General features: G+C 39.1%; 1 protein-coding gene across 2 annotated transcripts; it reads right to left on the bottom strand.

The window, feature by feature from the left end:
- Nucleotides 1-4131: 4131 nt before the first annotated feature.
- On the bottom strand, nucleotides 4132-22723 carry Git (ARF GTPase-activating protein GIT1). 2 transcript variants are annotated; one of them, XM_073957038.1, is made up of 9 exons: nucleotides 22506-22695; nucleotides 22065-22359; nucleotides 20840-21543; nucleotides 20620-20776; nucleotides 20460-20548; nucleotides 20009-20356; nucleotides 16093-16334; nucleotides 15481-15931; nucleotides 4132-5088 (listed from the first exon to the last, which is right to left on the bottom strand). In XM_073957038.1, the coding sequence occupies exons 2-9, from the start codon at nucleotides 22336-22338 to the stop codon at nucleotides 4888-4890; spliced, it is 2466 nt and encodes an 821-aa protein (XP_073813139.1). In that variant the 5' UTR covers nucleotides 22339-22359; nucleotides 22506-22695; the 3' UTR covers nucleotides 4132-4887. The 2 variants fall into 2 exon arrangements, with proteins under 2 accessions (XP_073813139.1, XP_073813138.1); XM_073957037.1 differs by having other exon boundaries at nucleotides 22065-22723.
- Between the last annotated feature and the right edge of the window lie 1224 nt (nucleotides 22724-23947).

Below are 23947 nucleotides of genomic sequence, written 5' to 3'. Positions count from 1 at the left end.
AACAAAATCTCGCTGTAACAATGTACATTGGCAAAGAGAACGTTTACCTCGCAAATTTAAGGCAAACTTATCAAAATTTGATCTGCAAAATCAAAATGCAGAGTTTTCTGTGGAACGAAAGGGCAAATTTTTTTGCAAAATCTTAGCAAAATACGCTTTGCCGTTACAACTTTTCACTTAGCAGAAATAACGTTTGTGGAACAGAAATCAAAAAAAGAGCTACATTATTTTGAAAAGTAAGCAAACTCACTTTATAATTAGCAACTTATCACTTATCAAAAAATAATGGTTCTGTGGAACACTTAACTTTGAGCATTGTCAAAAATATTGATAAGTGCAAAATGAAAAGTTGATAAGTTGTTTCGTGGAATAGGGCCCAGCTCTCGAATCACTTTGATTTTTGTTGAAGCGATTTGCATTCGCTACCTCCATTACGACGGTAAAAGTTTTTTTTTCAGGGGCGAAGTCCATATTTCTTGGGAAAACAGCCCGAAAGGTGTAAAAAACCCCTATGACACAATATGTGGCGGTCGGAGAGCACGATAACTCTCGAACTGTTCAACCGATTTGGACTTACATTTGTGGGCTGATTCCGTACAGCGAGGCGAGTCATGTCGCGTCGTCTATCGTCTCTGTGACAAAATTTAAAAAATGCACTACGTACAGCGATAGAAAATAATCGTCGATAACAAGTTATTTTAATTTTTTTTTTATTTTATTTTTATTCGTTAGTAAAAATGTACGGCGACAGCTAATTTGTTGTCGCCGGAAAATGAACATTTCGGCGACAAAATTTGACGACGTCAGGCGATATTGCCATACGGAATCGAAAAATTGCATTTGACAACGCGACACGACTCGCCTCGCTGTACGGAATCGGCCCATTGGTCTTCGTCATATTATATTCAAACATAATTTCATGGTCCATACCGGTCCACAACTTTCGGTACTTCTCCCCAACATTTAAAAAATGTCCCTAAAATGCTAGGACGATATCACTTGAATGGGGCAACCAATTTGGTCCAAACTTTGGATCTCCTAATATTTTAGTTAAACTTCTAAAATGACCCATATCGGTCCTCCCTAAGGGTACCTGCCCTACAAAAGTTCAACATTTGTGTATTAGTGCAGTTAATTCCTAATCCACATTTTTGTCGGCAAGTTCAAATGTCCAAAAAGGCCACAAAATTCTAAAGACACCTTAAATACATTCGATCTGTCCGGAGGAGGAGTTTCGCTTCACACTGGCTGAGGGTATCTATCTGTCCGCAAAGCCGACTGACACTTTTTTACTTGTTTGATCTGACTTCGGTTATTCAACCAGCAGGTCTGTAGGGAGCGGCTGCTGCAGTGATGATTGCCCGGAAAGTTATCTGAGCTTCCTGTTGATGCGGAATATTTCAAGAAATCTAAGGCTTGGAATAGGGTAGTAGGAGGTTGTGTATAACAAGATTGGTAAATTAACATCCAAAGCATTTTATGCATATCGAACTTAGCCACTTTTTACAAAACCTGGGATTTTTATACCCTCAGCCTTTAGGCTAAAGAGGGTATTTACACTTTGATACGGCCAAAAATGTGCCTCATCGAAATAATGGTTTTAGACCCCAAGTATGTTTGTACGATATCCGTTTCAGACAATTTTGAGTCGATCTAGCAATGTCCGTCCGTCTGTCTGGCTGGCTGGTGCGCACGATAACTCTCGAACGGATCAATCGATTCGGTTCAAATTTTGAGTATCGAAATATTTTGTCCAGATTTGATTCAAGTGCGAAGATGGGCCATATCGGTCCACCCCCTCTGGTACCTCCCCCACAAAAGTTCCAAAATGTTCGGAAATTTTGTGGGCACGATAACTCTTGAAGGAAGTAACCGATTTGGTCCATATTTTGCACATCGTGAAATTTCTACCAGACTTAGATGAGGTTCCAATATGGACTCAATCGGCCCACTCCTTCGGGTACCTCCCACACAAAATTTCGGATAAGTTCAGTTTAGGACTTGCTCTCGAATCGCTTTGATTTTCGTTGCAACAACTTGTATTCACTTCCCCCCATACAAGGGTACAAGTTTCATCAGGTGCAAGTCCATACTTCCTGACTTCCCACTGCTTCGGGTACGTCCCACAAAAAATTTCGGATAAGTTTAGTTTAGGACTTGCTCTCGAATCGCTTTGATTTTCGTTGCAACAACTTGTATTCACATCCCCCCATACAAGGGTACAAGTTTCATCAGGTGCAAGTCCATACTTCCTGAGAAAATGTCCGGAAAGGTGCAAAAAGCCCCTATGACACCTTGTATAGTGGTTGGAGCGCAAGATAACCCACCAACGGATCTGTCGATTCGGTCAAAAATTTGGCCTTCGTAATATTTTATCAAAAGATAGTATAAATCCGAAGATGGGCTATATCGGTCCACTCCTTCAGATACCTCCCCCGACGAAATCCATACTTTGCACATCCTAATATATCTATCAGATATAGATCAGGTTCGAATATGGACTATATTTGTCTACACCTTCTGGTACCTCTCACACAAAATTTCGGATAAGTTCACTTTAAGACCTGCTCTCGAATCACTTTGATTTTTGTTGAAGCGATTTGCATTCGCTACCTCCATTACGACGGTAAAAGTTTTTTCAGGGGCAAGTCCATATTTCTTGGGAAAACAACCCGAAAGGTGTAAAAAACCCCTATGTCACCATATGTGGCGGTCGGAGAGCACGATAACTCTCGAACTGTTCAACCGATTTGGTCCAACATTTGGTCTTCGTCATATTATATCCAAACATAGTTTCATGGGGCAATACCGGTCCACAACTTCCGGTACTTCTTCCCAATATTTAAAAAATTTCACTAAAATTCTAGGACGATATCACATGAATTGGGCGACCAATTTGGTCCAAACTTTGGATCTCCTAATATTTTAGTTAAACTTCTAAAATGACCCATATCGGTCCTCCCTAAGGGTACCTGCCCTACAAAAGTTTAACATTTGTGTATTAGTGCAGTTAATTCCTAATCCACATTTTTGTCGGCAAGTTCAAATGTCCAAAAAGGGCCACAAAATTCTGAAGAGACCTTAAATACATTCGATCTGTCCGGAGGAGGAAGTTTCGCTTCACATTGGCTGAGGGTATCTACACACTTTTTTACTTGTTTGGTCTGACTTCGGTTATTTAACCAGCAGGTCTGTAGGGAGCGGCTGCTGCAGTGATGATTGCCCGGAAAGTTCTCTGAGCTTCCTGTTGATGCGGAATATTTCAAGAAATCTAAGGCTTGGATTAGGGTAGTAGGAGGTTGTGTATAACAAGATTGGTAAATTAACATCCAAAGCATTTTATGCAAATCGAACTTATCCACTTTTTACAAAACCTGGGATTTTTCTGTTTGTAATCTGGAACAATATTAATTATACTTCAGAACCATGTATGCGTAAGGTAGGTAAAGGAAACTATAAAAAAGTTTTATTTTAATAATCGACTGTTATAGATCTGAGAAGCCCTGAAAACAAGTTACGAGTATAAAGGTTTAATAGAACTTAAAAACTTATTCCTTTAAAATCGCTGTGTGAAGACTTTGATATACTTTAATACACCGTGATGCAATGGTATGCACACCCGCCTTGCACGCGGAATGTTCGGGTTCCATTCCCAGGCGAGACAACATCAATTATCTCTCAGATTAATGTTGGTGAAATTTCCCGAGTATTTCAGCCATGTAAAACTTCCCTACAAGTGGTCTCTTCAGACACTCAGTTCGGACTCGGCAATAAAACGTAGGTCCCAAACCATTGAGCTAATGTGAGACCTTGTCTCAATTATTCCATTTTGGGATGTTTGTGTGAACATTTATTATTACTGAGAGTTCAATTGAGAGTAGTAAATGTATAGTGGTTTTTGAATACGATTACGGCTAGGTTATTGTATTAGCATAAATAAATAAATATTACAATTACATGAAAAGAAATCTATGAAACTCCTTACCTTCCTTTAAAAATAGATCCTCATTTAGGAACTAATAATAATTACCAATCCAAAGGGCCGGGACGCAAACTGCTTCGTAGTTCTCTCGTAGCTGTATTTCCCTCCACTTCGTTTACATGATCTTCAAATCAAATAAATGATGCAAGTTTTCATTTTCTAAACTAATATTTCGTTTTATTAAAATTTGCATTTTATTTTAAGGCAGGTTAAAAAAAGTTTGGTTACATTTTTGGAAGATCCGGTTAATATTGAATTGATTTAAAATAGGTATTATTTACTATGTTTTCGAAAAAAAAAAGAAATCTATGGTATGGTAGGATAGTACAACACATGTAAATGTCTTTTGAAATGCCAATTTAAAAATTATGGCACAATTTCGATCATTTTGATCCAAAGGTAAAAAAGAAAGAAACAAACAAAACAACATGAGAGTTATAATAGTCATGGACTAATGCCCGTTGTTGAATACCATAATGTTACTTGATTTGAAAAATATATAGTTTTGGTTTAAGGCAAACGGTTTCCACACAATAATTAAAAATTTCTTTGCTTTTGGAAAAACTTTAGCCCCAATCCATGCTTCAATAGTTCTCAGAATAATTCACTTAATTTGATTTAGTAGTTGTTGTTGGATCATTAATTGTTGTTGTTAATACATAAAATGGTTTTTTTAATCAATCTTTGTTGTGTTTTTCTTCTTCTGTGGGTTATTAAATGCTATTAAACATAAATACAGAAAGAATATATATTAAAAATATAAATAATAAAGACACATTGTTTGATAGGCGGTTCGTTTGCAACTTAAAAACTCAATCATTGGTTGAGCTGTTCTTAACGGTGTTGGAAAGTTGGAGTGGCTGGTGTCACAGTACTCTCCACCCACATCTTTTTGTCGTTTCATCTTAATCCAATTGTAAAACTAATGTTTTTGTGGCACTGGCTATATAATAGGCACATTCACGTACATCTTTGTAGTATTTGGTAATGGCTGTCTTATCATCGGTTTCCAGGGAATTGCGTAAATTTTCACAGCTATGCTGTATTAAAATATTGTTGCGTGTTAGCTGCATCAGCGTTTCACGTATTGTTTCATTGCAGTTTGCCTGTGGAAGAGAATTAAGGGATATTTTTTTAGAATAACAATTAAAACAAGTGAAAAAGTATCAGTCGGCATTGCCGACAGAGATATACCCTTAGCTTGTGTGGATTGAAATACTTTATTTCTCAAAAAACTTACGTATTTAGGGGTTTTTTTTTAAAACAATATGGATAGGATTAAAGCGCAGAAATTTGCGGGGATATCGATAGATATGGCTTTTTTTAAACTGAGTTTCGACAATATTTAGAGTACCATTTAGGCATCGGAGGGTCCACTCCTTCCACCTTCGAATTTCATCTAATATTCGAAGAAATATTACGATATCTAAAGTGTGCACGGTTCGAGCTCTCCAGTCACTACATATGGTGCCATAGAGGGTTTTTACAACTTCCAGGTTTTTTTCCTCAAGAAGTAGGGACTTGCCCTTGAAAAAACTTTTACTGTCGTAACTGAGGCAGTAAATGCAAGTTGCTTCAACAAAAATCAAAGTGATCCGAGAGCAGTGAATTTATCCAAAAGTGTGTGTGGGAGGTACCCGACGGAGTGGACAAATATAGCCCATATTCGAACCTGACCTATACCTATAAGATATATTAGGATGTGTAAAGTATGGACCAAATCTGTCACTCCCACAAGAGTTATCGTACGCACAATTTTTCCGTACATTTTTGAACTTTTGTGGGGAAGGTAACTGAAGGAGTGGACCGATATGGCTTATCTTCGAACTTAAACTAAGTTTGCACAAAATATTACGAAGGCCACATTTTGGACCGAAAAGGCAGATCCGCTCCAACTACTACACACTGTATTATAGGGGTTTTTTGCACTTTTCACACTATTTTCTCAGGAAGTATGGACTTGCCCCTGATGAAACTTGTACCGTCGTATAGGGGGCAGTGAATATAAGTTGCTACAACAAAAATCAAAGCGATTCGAGAGCAGATCCTAAACTGAACTTTTCCGAAATTTTGTGTGGGAGGTACCCGAAGACGTGGACCGATTGAGTCCAAATTGAAACCTTATCTAAGTCTGGTACACATTCCACGATGTGCAAAGTATGGACCAAATCGGTTACTCCCTTCAAGAGTTATCGTGCGCACAAATTTTCCGAACATTTTCAAACTTTTGTGGGGGAGGTACCTGAAGGAGTAGACCGATATGGCCCATTTTCGAACTTAAACTACGTTTGGACAAAATATTACGATAGCCAAATTTTGGACCGGCTCATCCGTTTGAGAGTTATCGTGCGCACCAGTCAGACAGACACATTGCTAAATCGACTCCAAATTGTCTGAAACACATTTCGTCCAAACATACTTGGGGTCTAAAACCATTATTTCGATGAGGCACATTTTGCCCGCATGAAAGTTGATATACCCTCGTTAGCATAAATGCTGAGGGTATAAGAAATCAGTCGACCTTGCCGACAGCTAAATACTCTCCCAACATATGACTTAAAATATGAATTAATAACAGGAGTGCGGGGTAACCTAAATGTCCTTCTAGAAAGATTTCTAATTTAAAAAAGAAGTTGCATTCAAGAGCAAATATTAAGGCTTTTGTGGGGGAGGTATCAGAATCAGGCGCCTACTTATTTCAATGCATCCTACTATTCCCAAGGGTTGAATCGGAGGAATCTTCAACAATTGTGTGTTTGCGTTCGTATATTTGCCACCATGGGAGCGGCAATATACGCCAAAATCCCTGCTACTAGCTCTTTTGTTACGCGCCGGAATAGAGAAGAACCCCGGGCAATGAATTTGTTCCATTTGCCAGATTCGTATCCACCATATGTATATCAACTTCGGTGAGATGTAAGGAATGGCTGCACTTTAGAGGCTGCTCTGGTCATAGTCACCTGTAGGAGTTATGTTGTTGCTTCTGCTCTATAGCATCTCCCAGTGTGTCTCCAAATTCGTCTTTGTCGAAATACGGGACATCACCGCAGTCTGTCCAACAACAAGACACGCAGCATCTTATATCACATGTAGTTGTTCAGGGCCCCGGAAATGCATTGTTCGTACAATTCAATTACAACGGTATCCTCAGCAATGTTAGCGAAATTGTAGATATTATGTGTCGGAAAATATCAGGGTAACCGTGATCCAGGAAAAAAAGCTCATCATCACCTGTAACTAGAAGGATTGTACAAGAAACGGAGGAGGAGAAACTGTCATCCTTATACACCAGTCTGTCAAGTGCAGACCTATCTAGCGTGAGATTGACTCTAGTGACGTATACATATAATATGTGGGGTTGCAGTACACTGTGTGACTACCGAGATACCGTTGCTCAATGTGTAGCTAGAGGACTCAATGCTAATCATGAGCTTTGGAATTTCGTACAGCACTGGCCGGTCGAATTGACAGCTCCATCATTTGCACGGTGGACGAAAACGCAGATATTTGAGATTACCATAGTTCGCCATACACCATCAACGCTCACTGTGAGCTTTTGCATTCCGTCCTAGGCATTGACCAGAGGGGTATAGTGCCTCCAGCATTGGGGAGACAAAAATTAGGAAAACAGTAACTAGAGGCACCCCCCAAGGAGGGGTGCTCTCACCGTTACTGTGGCTACTTGTTATAAACAATATTTTGACTGATCTGGACAATCAAGGCATAAAAGTTGTTGCCTATGCGGACGACGTTGTACTACTGATTTCCGATAAGTTTCCGTCAACCATTTCGGAGCTTATGCTAGGCGCATTATCGACGCTGTCGCTTTGGGCTAAGGCCATGGCCTTGGAGTAAACCCAACCAAGACAGAACTGGTAATGTTCACGAGAAAGCGTAAACTCGGCGTATTTGTACCACCAACACTGGATGGAGTGCAGCTTCAGCTTTCGCCCGAGGCAAAGTACCTTGACACAATGCTGGACTGTCAATTGCGATGGAACAGGAATGCTGAGGAAAGGGCGAAGAGAGGATTGATTGCACTTTATTCATGTAAGAAGAATTCTATTGGGAAAAGTTGGGGTCTAAACCCATCGATTATACACTGATTGTATAACACCGTGGTTAGACCCATCTTATCCTATGGTTCTCTTGTTTGGTGGTACTCACTGCGCCAAAAATCGACATCCAGTAGGCTTGACAAGGTGCAAAGAGCTGCAGCGATTCTCATAACTGGAGCCACCAGGATCACACCACAGGCTGCTCTGAACGCAATGCTGAACATAAAACCACTGAGTCTCAGCATTAATTGTCAGGCAACTCGCAGTGCCCTACGGCTGCATGAACAGGATCTCTGGCGCGGTTGTGCCTATGGGCATGGATGTATCCTGAACGAATCAGGTATAAATGTGAACCAACGCGGAAAACTGAGCGACTATATATCACCAGTCCTGAGATTTGACGATATAGACGTCGTTATACCTAGTAGAGACGACTGGAACCGCAGTAACACCCCTCTGGACGGTCTGGCTTTTTATACAGACGGTTCCAAGATGGAGGAAGGTACCGGGGCTGGCGTTTACTGTAAAAGTCTATCTATTGAGTACACCTACAGGCTAGACAGCAACTGTAGTGTCTTCTAGGCTGAAATATTCGCGATTTGGAAGGCAGCGGAATTGATAAAAAGTTTGGATGCAGTAATCTTTGAACCGGTGACTATCTTTGTGGATAGTCAAGCAGCTCTTAAAGCCATCAAATCCTGCAACATCGAATCCGATGTCGTCCTTAAGTGTAGATCAGCCTTGGGAACGCTAACTAACGGCTTCCGGCTATGCTGGGTACCAGGACAACACGACTATCTGGGTAATGAAAGAGCAGATGAATTAGCTAGACGAGGATCGCAGTCTACAGATCTAGCTATCGCTGACTCCATCAAACCACCCATTTATCAATTCTTCCAAAAATTTGAAACGTTCTCTGACGAAAGAGCCAGTGAATTGTGGCATAATGAACCTAGGTGCGTTGTGGCAAGATCCATATGGCCGTCTCTGTCAGTCAAAAGAACGAACTCTCTGTTGAACCTGAATAAAGCTGAAGTTAGAGTAACGACGGGAGTCATTACTGGACACTGCTATATCTGGGCTCTTACCATCAAATGGGATGAGGATGTTACTGACTACTGCAGACTCTGTGAGGATGACGACGATGTCCAGCCCTGGCTCGTATACGGCATAGGTTAGTAGGTGTTCACTTTCCAACGTCTCTAACTTTCTACTCAACTGTGGAACCTGCTGTGATCTACAAAACAAAAACATTGTTCCACAACATCCCGTACGGGACAAGGAAGACTTCTCTCATATCAATGAGTGCACCCCGATTCATATTTAGCTCAATGATATGGGACCTACTGTTTATCGCCGAGTCCGAACGGCGTGTCTTAAGACACCACTTGTGGAAAAGTTTTTCAAGGCTGAAATACTCAGGAAATGTCGCCAACATTACTGAGGCGTGTTTTGCCACCGTTGAAAAATGTTTGATGTTGCCTGACCGGGGAATCGAACCCCCGACCTTCTGCGTGCAAGGCGGGCGTGCATACCATTGCACCACGGTGGCTGTGATCTACAACATCATCAAAAATCTGAAGTGGCTGGGACAGCGCAACCTGAACGCGTAAATTATGTTTCAGATATTCTGCCTACCATCAAAATAAAACTTTTTTCTTTCTCTAAAACTATTCCTCCCCTCTTACTTTCTTGTAATTTATTCGTTCTTTACTTTTTAATAACTTCCTCTTTTTATTTCTTCCCCCTATCCTCTCTTTTCCATCTCCTCTTTTCTTTACAACATTTTCCTTTGTTTTCTACTGGATGATCACAATGGACCGGAAGGTTTCCGAGTGACGCAGTCACAAGTTAGTGGCTGCACATCCCCAAACCTAACCTAACCTACAGCGCCGGTCGAGCAAATTGATAGCTCCACATTTTGCACGGTGAACGAAGGAGGAAGATAAGAGAAGATTACCATAGCTCACTAGATATTACCATTGTGGCACCCAGTCTGATACATGACGTGTCTTAATAACCCGCCATTTCTCTTGGCTCCGATCACCCTCCTATCTTCGTCTCCGTTAACAGACCAGAGGTTATGAAGTTCTCTGACCGACGTACTTTTTTGAACCATGGAAAAGCTGCCCATTCCATCAGATTCCCGGGTAGCTGAGAGAATCATCATTACAACTGCCTCCGCTCGCTACATACCTGAATAATAGCTGAAGGCAACGGGACTAGCAAATGAGCGCAATGAGTTTTGTCGTACAAACCCTTCAGACCCAAGAGCTCCGCCACTGAAGCCAAACAAGAATCTCAGCAGAGGGGATACAGACCTATTTCCCTCCAGTCGCCAGTAGATTCTACACCTTTTTTCAGATGTAATTCGAAACATTTTAGTTGTAATTCGTAACATTTCATTTGTAATTCGAATTATTCTATTTGTAATTCGAAATATTCCATTTGTAATTCGAATTATTCTATTTGTAATTTAATTATTCCATTTGTAATTCGAATTATTTTATTTGAAATTACACATGAAATAATTCGAATTATAAATGGAATAATTCGAATTACTTACTTACTTACTTACTTAGCTGGCCTTTTACAGAACATTTGTTCCATAAGCCGAACTAAGAAAAAATCTCCAATCCTCTCTGTTTGCTGCTGTATTTTCCCAATCTGGGATATGTAGCTTTGTGATATCTCGTTTCACTTGTTCGCTCCAACGAAGCTTTGGCCTTCCAGATCTGCGAGAACCTCCATGCGGCCCGTATTTATACGCCTTTTTAGCGGGTTCATCATCACTCATTCTTATAACATGGCCTAGCCATCGCAATCGTTGTATCTCGATTGGTTCAACTATATTGATGTCATTGTATAGTTGGTACAGCTCGATGTTCATACGACGCCGATATTCGCCGTCAACACAGATTGGCCCGTAGATCTTTCGAAGAATTTTTCTCTCAAACACACAAAGCACTGCCTTATCTGCTTGAGCAAGTACCCATGCTTCGGAACCATACATTAGCACGGGTAGTATCAGTGTTTTGTACAGTGTTATTTTTGTTTGACGAGAGGTGGCTTTATTCCTAAACTGCTTACTCAGCCCAACACTATTCTTCTTCGTATTTCACAACTGATGTTATTTGTTGTGTTTATGGCGGTGCCGAGGTAGACGAAGTCCTTTACTACCTCAAAATTATAGGTACCAACATTCACAGATGGTGCGGTGTTTATGGACATATTACGCGTCGATACCATCAACTTGGTTTTTACGCCGTTTACTGCCAGACCAACTTTAGCGGATTCTCTTTCGACTTTTGCAAAGGTGTCAGTTACTTCCTTTACCGATCGACCCATGATGATCGACCCATGATGTCAATGTCGTCGGCATAAGCCAGTAACATGTGGCTGTTCGTGTATATCGTTCCATTTCTTTTGACCTTCGCGTCTCGTATGACCTTTTCCAGCAGGATGTTGAATAGATCACACGACAGGCCGTCTCCTTGTCTGAAACCTCTTTTGGTAGTAAACTCTTCGGAGAGGTTCTTTCCAATTTTAACTGAGGATCTCGTCTCAGTTAATGTCATTCTACAAAGTCGAATGAGCTTTGCAGGAATACCAAAATCAGACATGGCTTGGAACACCTTTGAACGTATAGGGCTGTCGAATGCTGCTTTATAATCGACGAAAAGATGGAAGGTGTCGATCTGCATTTCTTGGGTCTTTTCCAGGATTTGTCTCAAGGTAAATATCTGGTCAATGGTGGATTTGCCAGGTCTAAAGCCGCACTGATAGGGTCCAATAATTTCATTGACCATAGGCTATAGTCTCTCACACAATATGCCAGATACTATCTTATATGCAATAGGGAGCAGACTTATGCCCCTATAATTGGAGCACACAGTCTTATCACCCTTCTTGTGGACTGGACATAGGATGCTCACGTTCCAATCTTCGGGTACGCGTTCTTCCTGCCAGATGGCGCTAACTAGCTGATGCATACACCTTATCAGCGTGTCGCCTCCGGTTTTGAACAGCTCGGCTGGTAGGCCATCTGCTCCTGCCGCCTTATTATTCTTCAGCCGGTTTATTGCTGTCCTTACCTCATCTTGGCTGGGCGGTATACATTCAATACCATCATCTGGGATTGGATCTGTGGTATCTTCGCCGTCTTCACTGCTATCGGATACCAACAGTTTGGAAAAATGTTCTTTCCATATCCTGAGCACACTATCTGTATCAGTTACCAAATTACCTTGTTGATCTCTACAGGACGATATTCCTGTACCAAAGCCATCAGTTTGATGCTTCACTCTTTGGTAGAATTTTCGGACTTCGTTCTGTCTCCTGTACATCTCCATTTGTTCACACTCCCTCTTTTCCATTTCTCTCTTTTTCTTGCGAAAAAGACGTTTCTCCTCTCTCCTTTTCTCCCGATACCTCTCTCGTGCGCTACGCGTTGCTACTGATTGTAAAGTAGCCCTATATGCCGCATTTTTTTCTTCGGTAGCAGCACGGCACTCCTGGTCATACCACGGATTCTTTGGTGGAGGTCTCTGGTATCCAAGTACTGATTTTGCGGCTGTTTGCATGGAGTGGGCAATATTTTGCCATTGTGCTGATATGTTATCGGGACGAGAAGCGCTATCATTAAGCAATTGGGTCAGTTGAGTGGAATATGCTGTGGCTATCTGTTGTGTTTGCAGCTTGGCGATGTCCAACTTTCGTGTTGTGTCTGTCCGTGCTTTATTTGCAACGTTTAGACGGGTACGTACCTTTGCTGCAACGAGGTAATGGTCCGAATCTATGTTTGCTCCTCGAAACGATCGTACATCCAACACGCTCGATGAATGTCTTCCATCTATCACAACGTGATCAATTTGATTTATTGTTCTTTGGTCTGGAGACAGCCAAGTGCCCTTATGAATATCGAGATGCTTAAATCTGGTACTGCTAATTACCATGTTTTTTGCCGCTGCGAAGTCTATCAGCCTCATTCCATTGTCTGATGTTTCACTATGTAGACTGAATTTCCCAACTGTTTGTCCAAAGATATTCTCCTTTCCAATTTTGGCATTAAAATCACCTAGAACAATTTTAATGTCATGGGCAGGACAACGGTCATATGTTTCTTCTAAGCTCTCGTAGAATATATCTTTGGTCTGTTCGTCCTTGTCTTCGGTTGGGGCATGAGCGCAGATAAAGCTGATGTTGAAGAATTTTGCTTTAAATCGAATTGTAGCAAGTCTTTCATTCACTGGGGTGAAGCTGGAGACCAGATGTTTTAACCTCCGACCAACTACAAAACCGCAACCAAACTCATGCTTTGTGTCATGGCAGCTATAATACACCTTTAGGTGTTGTTGTGACATCTTTCCCAGTCCATCGTATTTCCTGTATGGCAGTAATATCGGCTTTGTACTTTCCAAGTACGTCTGCCAATGCGAAGACTGCACCTTCTCTATAAAGAGTGCGAACATTCCAGGTGCAGATTCGCAGATCATGGTCCTTAAAACGTTTGCGGGGTTCGTCAACTTTAGAGGAGTTTGTTTTTCTTTTCTTTCGTTTTTTCATAGTAGGCTGTTTTTTTCGAATTACAAATGGAATAATTCGAATTTCAAATGGAATAATTCGAATTAGAAAAGGAATAATTCGAATTACAAATGGAATAATTCAAATTTCAAATGGAATTATTCGAATTACAAATATAATAATACGAATTACAAATGGAATAATTCGAATTACAAATGGAATAATTCGAATTACAAATGGAATAATTCGAATTACAAATGGAATTCTCGAAATACAAATGAAATGTTACGAATTACAAATAGAATTCTCGAATTACAATTAAAATAATTCGAATTACATCTAAAAAAGGTGTAGAGGCCAGAGAACATTTTCACAGCTGCCCAAAATCAGCATGGATTCCTAGAAATTCACAGCACCACAACAGACATTGCAAGCCATGTTCACACTGAACCAGAACAGGTCGTGCGACCGATTAGTCATGGTGGCTTTTTACCAATCCAAGACCTTCGAAAAGTTTTCCCTTCAGTCGTGTTTGAAACGTTGGATGCTCTGGAAATAAGAAGCCTAAGACCCTTAAAGTGGCTTTAACCTCAACCTTTCTTAAATTCCACACCCTCCAGAGGACATAGAGATCGCAGTGCATGTGGATAATTGTTTGATCTTGGTGTCGGCTCCCATCCTCGATGACATATGTATTTGATAGGTTACATATCTAAAAATCTGACTTTGTGAAGTTCTTCTGAGGAATATGAATATACCCGCCGCTAAACCCACTGCCACATTGTTCACAACCTGGACGGCTGAAATGATGCTCTCACTGAACAAATTGGTAGATGTTGTCCAGACTCCGATCACTAACTACTCTAAGGCATTGGGTGTAACGTTCGATGGCATGTTTACACAGTTTTTTGCAACAAGATCAGAAGTAGGGACAAGTTCCTTAAGTCGCTGCTCAATTTACAAATCCAATTTCCATAATTTTTACAACAAGTGTAATTTTGGGTCATTTCCCCAAGAAAAAATTATACAGTTATAACCATGATCACAAAAACTAACCGCCTTCAAAATTTCAAAATGATCCCGAAAAGTGTCCTTAAACTGCATTTAAACCGGAAAGTGTTGAACTTTTGGGTAGGAGGTACCTGAAGGAAGAGTCGGTGTAGTCCATTTTCAAACTTGGAGTGAATTGGAGAGAAAAACTCTTTTGATAGGCTATTGTACTCGTCAGTCTTTTTAGTTTGTCACAGTATGATTTTCTAGAGCATTCGGTCCATTATGACAGGAAGTATGTATTTACCCACGGAAAAAATTATGCCATTGTAATAAGGACCGCATTGATTACCTTCGGTGAAAATTTCAAATCGATTCTCGAACAGTTCTTAATCTGCACTTGTGCGAAAATGTTGAACATTTCTGAAGGAGGTGCCCAAAGTATTTGTCTACGCATAGACCTTCTTGAAAGTCACTGTAAATTTGGAAGAAGCATTACGATTTGTAAAGTTTCAACCAATTCGGATACACTTATTTTTAATTGCTGACGCAGGGTATTTTAGAGCTGTTCGTGGGCACTTTCACAGGAAGCATGGAATTGCCCACGAAAAAAATTGTATTATTTTTATCAGAACCACAATTATTTTATTGTTTTAATCAGGACCACAAGGACTACCTTCGGTAAAAATTCGAAAACAATCTTCGAATAGCCTATAAACTACCCTTGTTCAATAAAATTTTAACTTTTGTGGGGGAGGTACCTGAAGAAGTGGAAAGATATAGTTTGGGAGAAATATTCCAAATATATTATTTTCTTTCAAGAGTTATCTTGCACACCAGCATCGTATGTATTTACCCTTTTTAGCTGAGGTTATAAAAACCAACTTTTATAGCCCCATTCAAAAATCAATATACATAATTACTTACCGGTGTTGTGAACACATTTATCAATTCCAATACTGCTGCTCGAATACGTTCAGCACAGGGTATCAAGGTTTCCTTGTTGTTAGGATCCTGCATAGAGTGAATTAATTCCTTAAGGCGATGTGTTACAATATCTGCCTTTTGATTAACTTCTTCGGTGAAATTTTTATTCGCCGTATCGATACCGGCCATTTGATACATTGAAGTGGTGTTACGTGAATCTGCTGATGCTTTGCTGACATTTGTTTGTAAACGTCGTTCATACATACTGGCCGGTCGTTTTATTGTCGATTGTTGGGAATTTGTTGTTGATGAGGATGTTGAGGTTGAAGAACTTCCCGCATTTGATGTTTGTACATTGTTATTCCCAGCAAATGTCGATGATGTGGAATTCAAACCTTCAGGCAGGGAGTGGGGTTCGTGATCGTTGTCGTCTGTCTTAAAATCAATGCGTCTGTTGGTGTGGTGATTGATTTGTAAAGGTGGTTGGTTGATGGGTGGTTATTGTTGTAGAAAATAAACATAAAAAATTAAAAATTGCAACAACAAATAAAAAAAGAAATTAAATTAAAAAATAAAAAAAAAAATATTTAAAGAAAAGAACATAATCCTCACAATGGCTCATCATAAACACTGTTATTGGAGGCTGAGGCAGACGATGATTGTTGCGGCTGTTGTTGTTGCTGGTCAACATTGGAAAATTTCGATTTCAATTCTGAATTTTCATTGGATAATTTTTGTACAACATTTCTTAGCTGATTGATTTCCGAGACATATTCATTGATTTGTTTGCGCAAGTGCAGCATTTCGAAATTTTTCACTTCTTCGGGTGGTTTGGCTGACTGATGCACAATGGCCTTTGAAAATTAAAAACAAAAAATAAAAAATGGAAAATAAATAATAAGAAATTGAGAAAAAATAAATAAAAATTAAGATATAAACTATTTTTTCAACAAAATCTAAATAAATTGTTTAAACTACAAACTCATAAAAATATATTTAAAATATTTGAACGTTAAAAACATTACTAAAACACATTTTTTTCGTTTGTTTTTTTATTAAAGGTATCAAAATTTTATTGTATAATTTGTTGAAAATAGTTTAAATTTACTATGACTAGATGAAGGCTAAATCTAGATATAATTTAAGCGGTATAATGATATTTACAGGGCAATCATGAATAAAAAACCTTTCCCCATTTGCACAATTTTGTATTTCCATATTTTTGTCCAAAAAGAGAATATTTTAGTCAATTCGGCAAGAATATTCTAGTAGTTTTCAACATTTTAAAATATTGATTTTAAAAGAATTTCGCTTTTTAAACTTATTTTCCGTGCTAAAAATTCCGAGGGAAATATTCATGATTGCCCTGATAATATTAGCTTCTAATGACAAATGCATTTTAGTATATATTAAGATGAAGGATGATTTTGTGTAAGTATCTATTGAAACAATTTACTAAATACGTTATTTTCGATGCATCATTATCGGTATAAACCTACTTATGAATTTGAAATTTCAATTGCTAGTTAGGTTTAAAACCGATTTAAATTGAATGCAAAAAAAAACTTCATTTAATAACATCAATTGATATCCTTGAATAGTCATCTACATCATCATACCCTACACCACTACATTTATGGGGGTTATTCTGAACGAAAATTCCCCGTGAGTTTTGTCTTTCCGCTGTTTCAACTTAAAGGAGAAAGTGAAAAAATCTAACCGGGAAATTTCGCTCAGAATAATCTAATCTAACTTCGCTGGATTGCATTTAAAATTTACTGAAATGTTTATTGGCTTTTTTTCATTTTGCATTGTCCAATCAATTCATCTCATTTTTTTTTTTTTTTTTTTTTTTGCAATACTGAATCGATTTGAACACCTTTCCATTGCCGACCCACCGCAGAAAATTATGAAAAATACCACAAATAGTGCTTTTTATCCCGATTCCAACCATGTATTGCTTTTGTTGCGGAAATGTATACTTCCCGAGTTATGAGCCTCCAAAGATCCACAAAGACCCTAACCTATAACTTTGGCAAAACATCGCAGAAAATTATGAAAAAACAAGTAAAAAAGTGTCAGTCGGCTCTGCCGACAGATATATACCCTCAGCCAATGTGAATTGAAACTTTCATCTACGGACAGATCGAATGAATTTAAGGTCTCTTTCGAATTTTGTGGCCCCTTTTTGGACATTTGAACTTGCCGACAAAAATGTGGATTAGGAATTAACTGCACTCAGACACAAATGTTGAACTTTTGTGGGGGAGGTACCCATATGGAGGACCGATTTTAGAAGTTAAACTAAATTTTGACAAAATATGAGGAAATTCAAAGTTTGAACCAAATTGTTACCGCGTTCAAGAGATATCGTCCTACCGATTTATTGAAATTTTTTAAATATTGGGGAGAAGTACCGGACGTTGTGTGCCGGTATTGCCCCATGAAACTTAGTTTGGACAAAATATGACGAAGGCCAGACTTATCGTGCTCTCCAGCCACTACACATGGTGTCATAGGGGGTTTCTACACCTTTCGGTCCGTTTGCTCAAGAAGTATGGACTTGCCCCTGAAAAAACTTTTACTGTCGTAATTGAGGCAGCGAAGGATAGTTGCTTCAACAAAAATCAAAGTGATCCGAAAGCAGGTCTTAAAGTGAACTTATCCGAAATTTTGTGTGGGAGGTACCCGAAGGGGTGGACAACAATAGTTCATATTCAAACCTGATCTATATCTGGTAGACATATTAGGAGGTGTAAAGTATGGACTAAATCGGTCACTCCCTTCAAGGGTTATCGTGCGAACAGCTTTTTCGAACGTTTTTGAACTTTTGTGTGGGAGGTACCTGAAGGAGTGGACCGATATGGGTTATCTTCGAACTTGAATTATGTTTGGACAAAATAATACTAAGGCCAAATGTTGGACCGAATCGGCAGATCCGTTCTAGAGTTATCTTGCGCTTCAACTACCTCACACGGTGTCATAGTGGTTTTTTGCAACTTTCATGCTATTTTTTCAGGAAGTATAAACTTGCCCCTAATGAAACTTGTACCGTCGTATGGGAGGCAGTGAATACAAGTTGCTAAAACAAAAATCAAAGCGATTCGAGAGATGGTCCTAAACTGAACTTTTCCGAAATTTTGTGTGGGAGGTACCCGAAGGAGTAGACCGATTGAGTCCATATTGAAACCTTATCTAAGTCTGGTACACATTTCAGGATGTGCAAAGTATGGACCAAATCGGTTACTCCCTTCAAGAGTTATCGTGCGAACAAATTTTCCGAACATTTTCGAACTTTTGTGGGTGAGGTACCGGAAGGAGTGGACCGATATAACCCATCTTCGAAATTAAACTAAGTTTGGGCAAAATATTACGAAAGCCAAAATTTGAACCGAATCGGTTCATCCGTTCGAGAGTTATCGTGCGCTCCAGCCAGCCAGACAGACAGACGGACGGACATTGCTCAATCGACTCCAAATTGTCTGAAACACATTTCGTCCAAACATACTTGTGGTCTAAGACCATTATTTCGATGAGGCACATTTTGCCCGTATGAAAGTGTATATACCCTCGTTAGCATAAATGCTGAGGGTATAAAAAATACCACAGATAGTGTTTTTTATTCCGATTCCAATGATGTATTGCTTTTGTTGCGGAAATGTATAAATGTCGAAATCAGTATAAACATCACTATTTGTGGTAATTTTTTTATAATTTTCTGCGGTGGTTTGCCAAAATTTTAGACTAGGGCCTTTGTGGAATTTTGGAGGTCCATATCTTGGGAAGTATACATTTCCGCAACAAAATCAATACATCGTTGGATTCGGTGAAAAAGAGTATTATCTGTGGTAATTTTCTAATAATTTTCTGTGGTGTTTTGCCAACATTTTAGACCAGGGCCGTTGTGGAACATTGGAGGCCTATATCTCGGGAAGTATACATTTCCGCAACAAAAGCAATACATGGTTGGAATTGGGATAAAAAGCACTATCTGTGGTAATTTTCTCATAATTTTCAAAAGTGGGTCGGTAAAGGAAAGATAAGCCAATCGATTTGTATTGAATAGTAGATGGAAATATCTGGCGTTTTTTTTCTTTCTTTATATTTAGCGGCGGTGTTGTAGTGATGCAGTGTAGTAATTATGACTAGAACAATTGTTACTTATTTTAATCAATGATTTCTTCACTAGTGTGTGTGTGTTTGTTTATCTACCTCGATTTTGATGGTTAACGTTAAGTGTTTGTCCATTATCACTATTAATATCCATAGTTCTTTTGATTTTTCTTTTTTAGTTAAATACAGAAAAAATGTTTATATAAATTTGTTAAGCGCGGGCTACATTTCACATCGATGTAAATTGATGTAAATAAACGTTAGTATCAAACACCTTCTACTCTTTTTTTTTTCTCGAAAAAAGATACAATAAATCTACTTATTATCCAACACCGCTAGCTTAAGTTTATCTCAGTCTAAGTGCTTAACCGAAACTATTGTTGAGTTTTAAAATTTTCTGTCGCATTAAATTTACCTGTTGGGCCATGGGAGGCATTGGCTCATAATCATCATCGGCAACGGGATCATAAATTGGTTCATCGTCGGATAAATTTGGATCATGATAATCATTGCCAATGCCACCACCACCGCTGCTGCTGCTGTTGTTATTATTGTTGTTGTGATTGTTGAAACCATAGAAGCCTGATAAATTATTATTTGGCATAGATGATGATGTTGCTGCTGCTGTGGCTGGTGTAGGTGGTTGGGGTCCATCTAACGGTCGTAAATTTGCCATATTTTGACGACGTCGTGCATCAATTAAAACATCCGTTAATAGGCCATTGAATTCTGCACGACTGAAACGTGCTAATTTTTGACGACCCTGAAAAGGTGAATGGGAGAAATTGAAAATATGATGTAATTAAACAATTGGCCATGGGAACAAATGTTGAGAGGCCAAACAAAATACTTTGTTGTTAACATACCTGATTACGTGTGGCACTTAGAAATGGATTGGCTGGTAAAAATGGTACACCAGCAACATTATCAGCATTGACAGTGGATGTGGACCAAACTGAATGAAAGAAAAAGAAAGAAAAGCAAACAAATAAATAATTGTATAAATTTCAGCCCTGCTATACTTACTTGCTTCATTCTCCCTACGATCCACTTCATCATACAAATCCATAACTAATTCCTCAAAGATTTTATTCGGTACCAATTGAAGGCGGCCACGTGCAATTTTCAATTGTTCACTTATTTCACTTGTGTGTGCTTCGGGTATAACCAAATGGCGACCAGACTAAAAAGAAAACAAACAAAAAACAATAAACTCCTCTTTCGAAACAAAGCCTATGCCATTTACCGCATGATCTGGTTTCTTGCCACCCAAAAACATAATAATACGATCGGTGACCTCATACATGGCATCCAATAAACGTTCAGCAATCAATGTATGATTATTGGCTTTGGCAACTTCAAGTGGCGTCAAGCCGTTACCATCGACAACATTTATTTCGGCGCCATGCACAATCAACAATTCAATTTGTGAAGCTTGGCCAAATTTGGCCGCCACATGCAGCGGCGTAGAACGTTTCTCTTCGTGGAAGAAATTCGGATCAGCACCTTGTACCAAAAGTCTTAATGATGTCTCCAAATTACTTGTCCGCACACTGGCATGCAGTTGTTTGCTTAATTCATGTTCCAAACCAGTTGATCCGCTTATGTCGTCATCGGTATCTTGTAAATTTGGCTTAAGGACAAATGCCAATTGAACATGTTTTGCTTTTATGAAATCCGATTTGTTGGGATGCAGAGGATCTTTGGGTGTGGGTTTACGTAGGCGATTTTGTCCCTTATTACCCGATGTTGTACTATCGAGTAAATGATGTTCCCATACACAATTCGCGCCATGGGCATTGAGGGAATTAACGAAATTCAATACTGAAGGTTCCCAACTTCCTTGACGCAGAGATTTGACAATCGATATATGACGACCCAAACTACGATGTATCGAACAACAGTCAGAGCAGAGTAGTATGCCACGATTTATGGAGGCCCATGATGGATCTGAAAGGGAAAGAGGTTGAAATGTTTTAGAAGGAGAAAATCGAAGCGAGTGTAATAGAAAAATACAACCGACGAACTATCTGGAAATATAAAATTTTAAAATCTCTATAACGAGTTGAATTTTTAAACAAAATAGTCTAAAATGTTTCTTTAATGCGTTTAAGTGCGCAACAGTCCCAAGGGCTTCCTTGTGCACACATGATAAGGTATCTGCGAGAAGGGCTTATACTAGAGTTAAACTGGACAAGTTTATGTTGTCAAAACTGTGTTACTGGACATTCTTCGACAAATCTATTGACCAATCTTTGCAGAAGAAAAACTTCAACGTCGGAGATTTACAACTTATGCTCCCAATGACATCTTAAACATTTCCTTCCAAAGAAGTAATTTGTATTCATATTGCGTTCACGCTATTATGACCTCTTGCGTCTTGAAATGATTTAGAATAGAAATTCTTCTCTATAACATCAAGATTTCTATTAATGAATTTCTACGAGTTTTTTATTCAATTGTTCACTTACCCGATGCACCACAATCTCCACAAACTTCTGTTGGTATACGTGTTTTACTTCGTGACATCTTGGCGTTTTTTAAACTTGTATTACTTCCACTAGCTGCTCCTCCTGAACTACTGCCCCCACCAAAACTACTGTTACGTTGTTTATCTGTAGCCGATCGTAGTCCCTTGCCAGATGATGATTGGCTATCACTTCCGGTGAGAGTGGGGTGGCTATTGTTTGTGCTAGCTATAAATAGCTTTTTATGCGCTTCTACAACTGAGCTAGCGAAACACATTCATGCCCCTTTTTATGTGATCTGTTTTACATAAAAAATAATTATGTTGCACCACCAAATGCACCAAGAGCACACTCTCACTTGAGTGTGTTTGTATGATGGATGAGGGTGTTGTTCTGTTGGTTTGGTGATGGCCTTATTAGACAATAATAGAAAAACCCACCCACCCAATTTCCTTTTTGGGAAAAAGAAGTTGTAAACGTAGATCGCCACAATACGTCGTCAATAACTGTTGATTATTATAACAAACGCCTTGAATTTGTATATATTAATTATTTCTAAACTTTATTTGTACTTTATGCTGGGCAAAACAAGACAAGATTTGCCAATTAGAGAGATATTAGGGTTATGAAGGCTGACTTTTGTAAATAATTAAAAGGGTTCTGTAGATTGAATCAACGGCGTCATATATTTAGGTAACTTTGTACTTTATGCACACACACCAAACGAACGACAAACTTCTTCGTCATTCTTGGTTTAAAATTTAAAAAAAACAAATCAAATAAATACTTTCACCGCTCGAGCAATGTGTTTTGGTTGAAATTTTGAGATAGTATCGCCATGAAATTCGGTAATGTGGGGGAAAACAAACAAGGAAATTAATTATACCCTCTACCTTTAGGCTAAAGAGGGTATTTACACTTTGATACGACCCAAAAATGTGCGAAATAATGGTTTTAGACCCCAAGTATGTTTGTACGATATCCGTTTCAGACAATTTTGAGTAGATCTAGCAATGTCCTTCCGTCTGTCTGGCTGGCTGTTGCGCACGATAACTCTCGAACGGATCAATCGATTCGGTTCAAATTTTGGGTATCGAAATATTTTGTCTAGATTTGATATAAGTTTGAAGATGGGCCACATAGGTCCACTCCTTCAGGTGCCTCCCCCACAAAAGTTCGAAAATGTTAGGAAAATTTCTGCGCACGATAACTCTTGAAGGGAGTAACCGATTTGGTCCATACTTTACTCTTCCTAATACATCTAGCAGGTATAGGGTCTGGTTCAAATATGGTCTATATTTGTACATTCCTTCGGGTACCTCCCACACAAATTTTCGGAAAAGTTCAGTTTAGGGCCATCTCTCGATTCGCTCTGATTTTTGTTTTAGCAACTTGTATTCACTGCCCTCCGTACGACGGTACAAGTTTTATTAGGGGCAAGTCCATACTTCCTGAGAAAATAGCCTGAAAGTTGCAAAAGAAACCCTATGACACCGTGTAAGGTCATTGGAGCGCAAGATAACTCTAGCTCTAACTCTAAATTTGGTCTTAGTAATATTTTGTCCAAAAATGGTTTAATTTTGAAAAGATGCCATATCGGTCCACTCCTTCAGGTACCTCCCCCACAAAAGTTCAAAAATGTTCGGAAAAGATGTTCATACGGTAACTCTTGAAGGGAGTGGCCGAATTGGTCCATATTTTACACATCCTAATATATCTACTAGAAATAGATCAGGTTAAAATATGGACTATATTTGTCCACTCCGTCGGGTACTTCCTTCACTAAATTTCGGATAAGTTCACTTTGCATTCACTGCCTCAATTACGATGGTAAACGTTTTTTCAGGGGCAAGTCCATACTTCTTGAGCAAACAGACCGAAGGGTG

This window comes from Musca autumnalis, unplaced genomic scaffold, assembly GCF_047663935.1.
Source record: "Musca autumnalis isolate F117 unplaced genomic scaffold, ASM4766393v1 scaffold_5, whole genome shotgun sequence".
Taxonomy (NCBI): Eukaryota; Metazoa; Arthropoda; class Insecta; order Diptera; family Muscidae; genus Musca; species Musca autumnalis.
The sequence above is the reverse complement of the archived record's forward strand: the minus strand, read 5'-3'. Positions and strand labels throughout refer to the sequence as shown.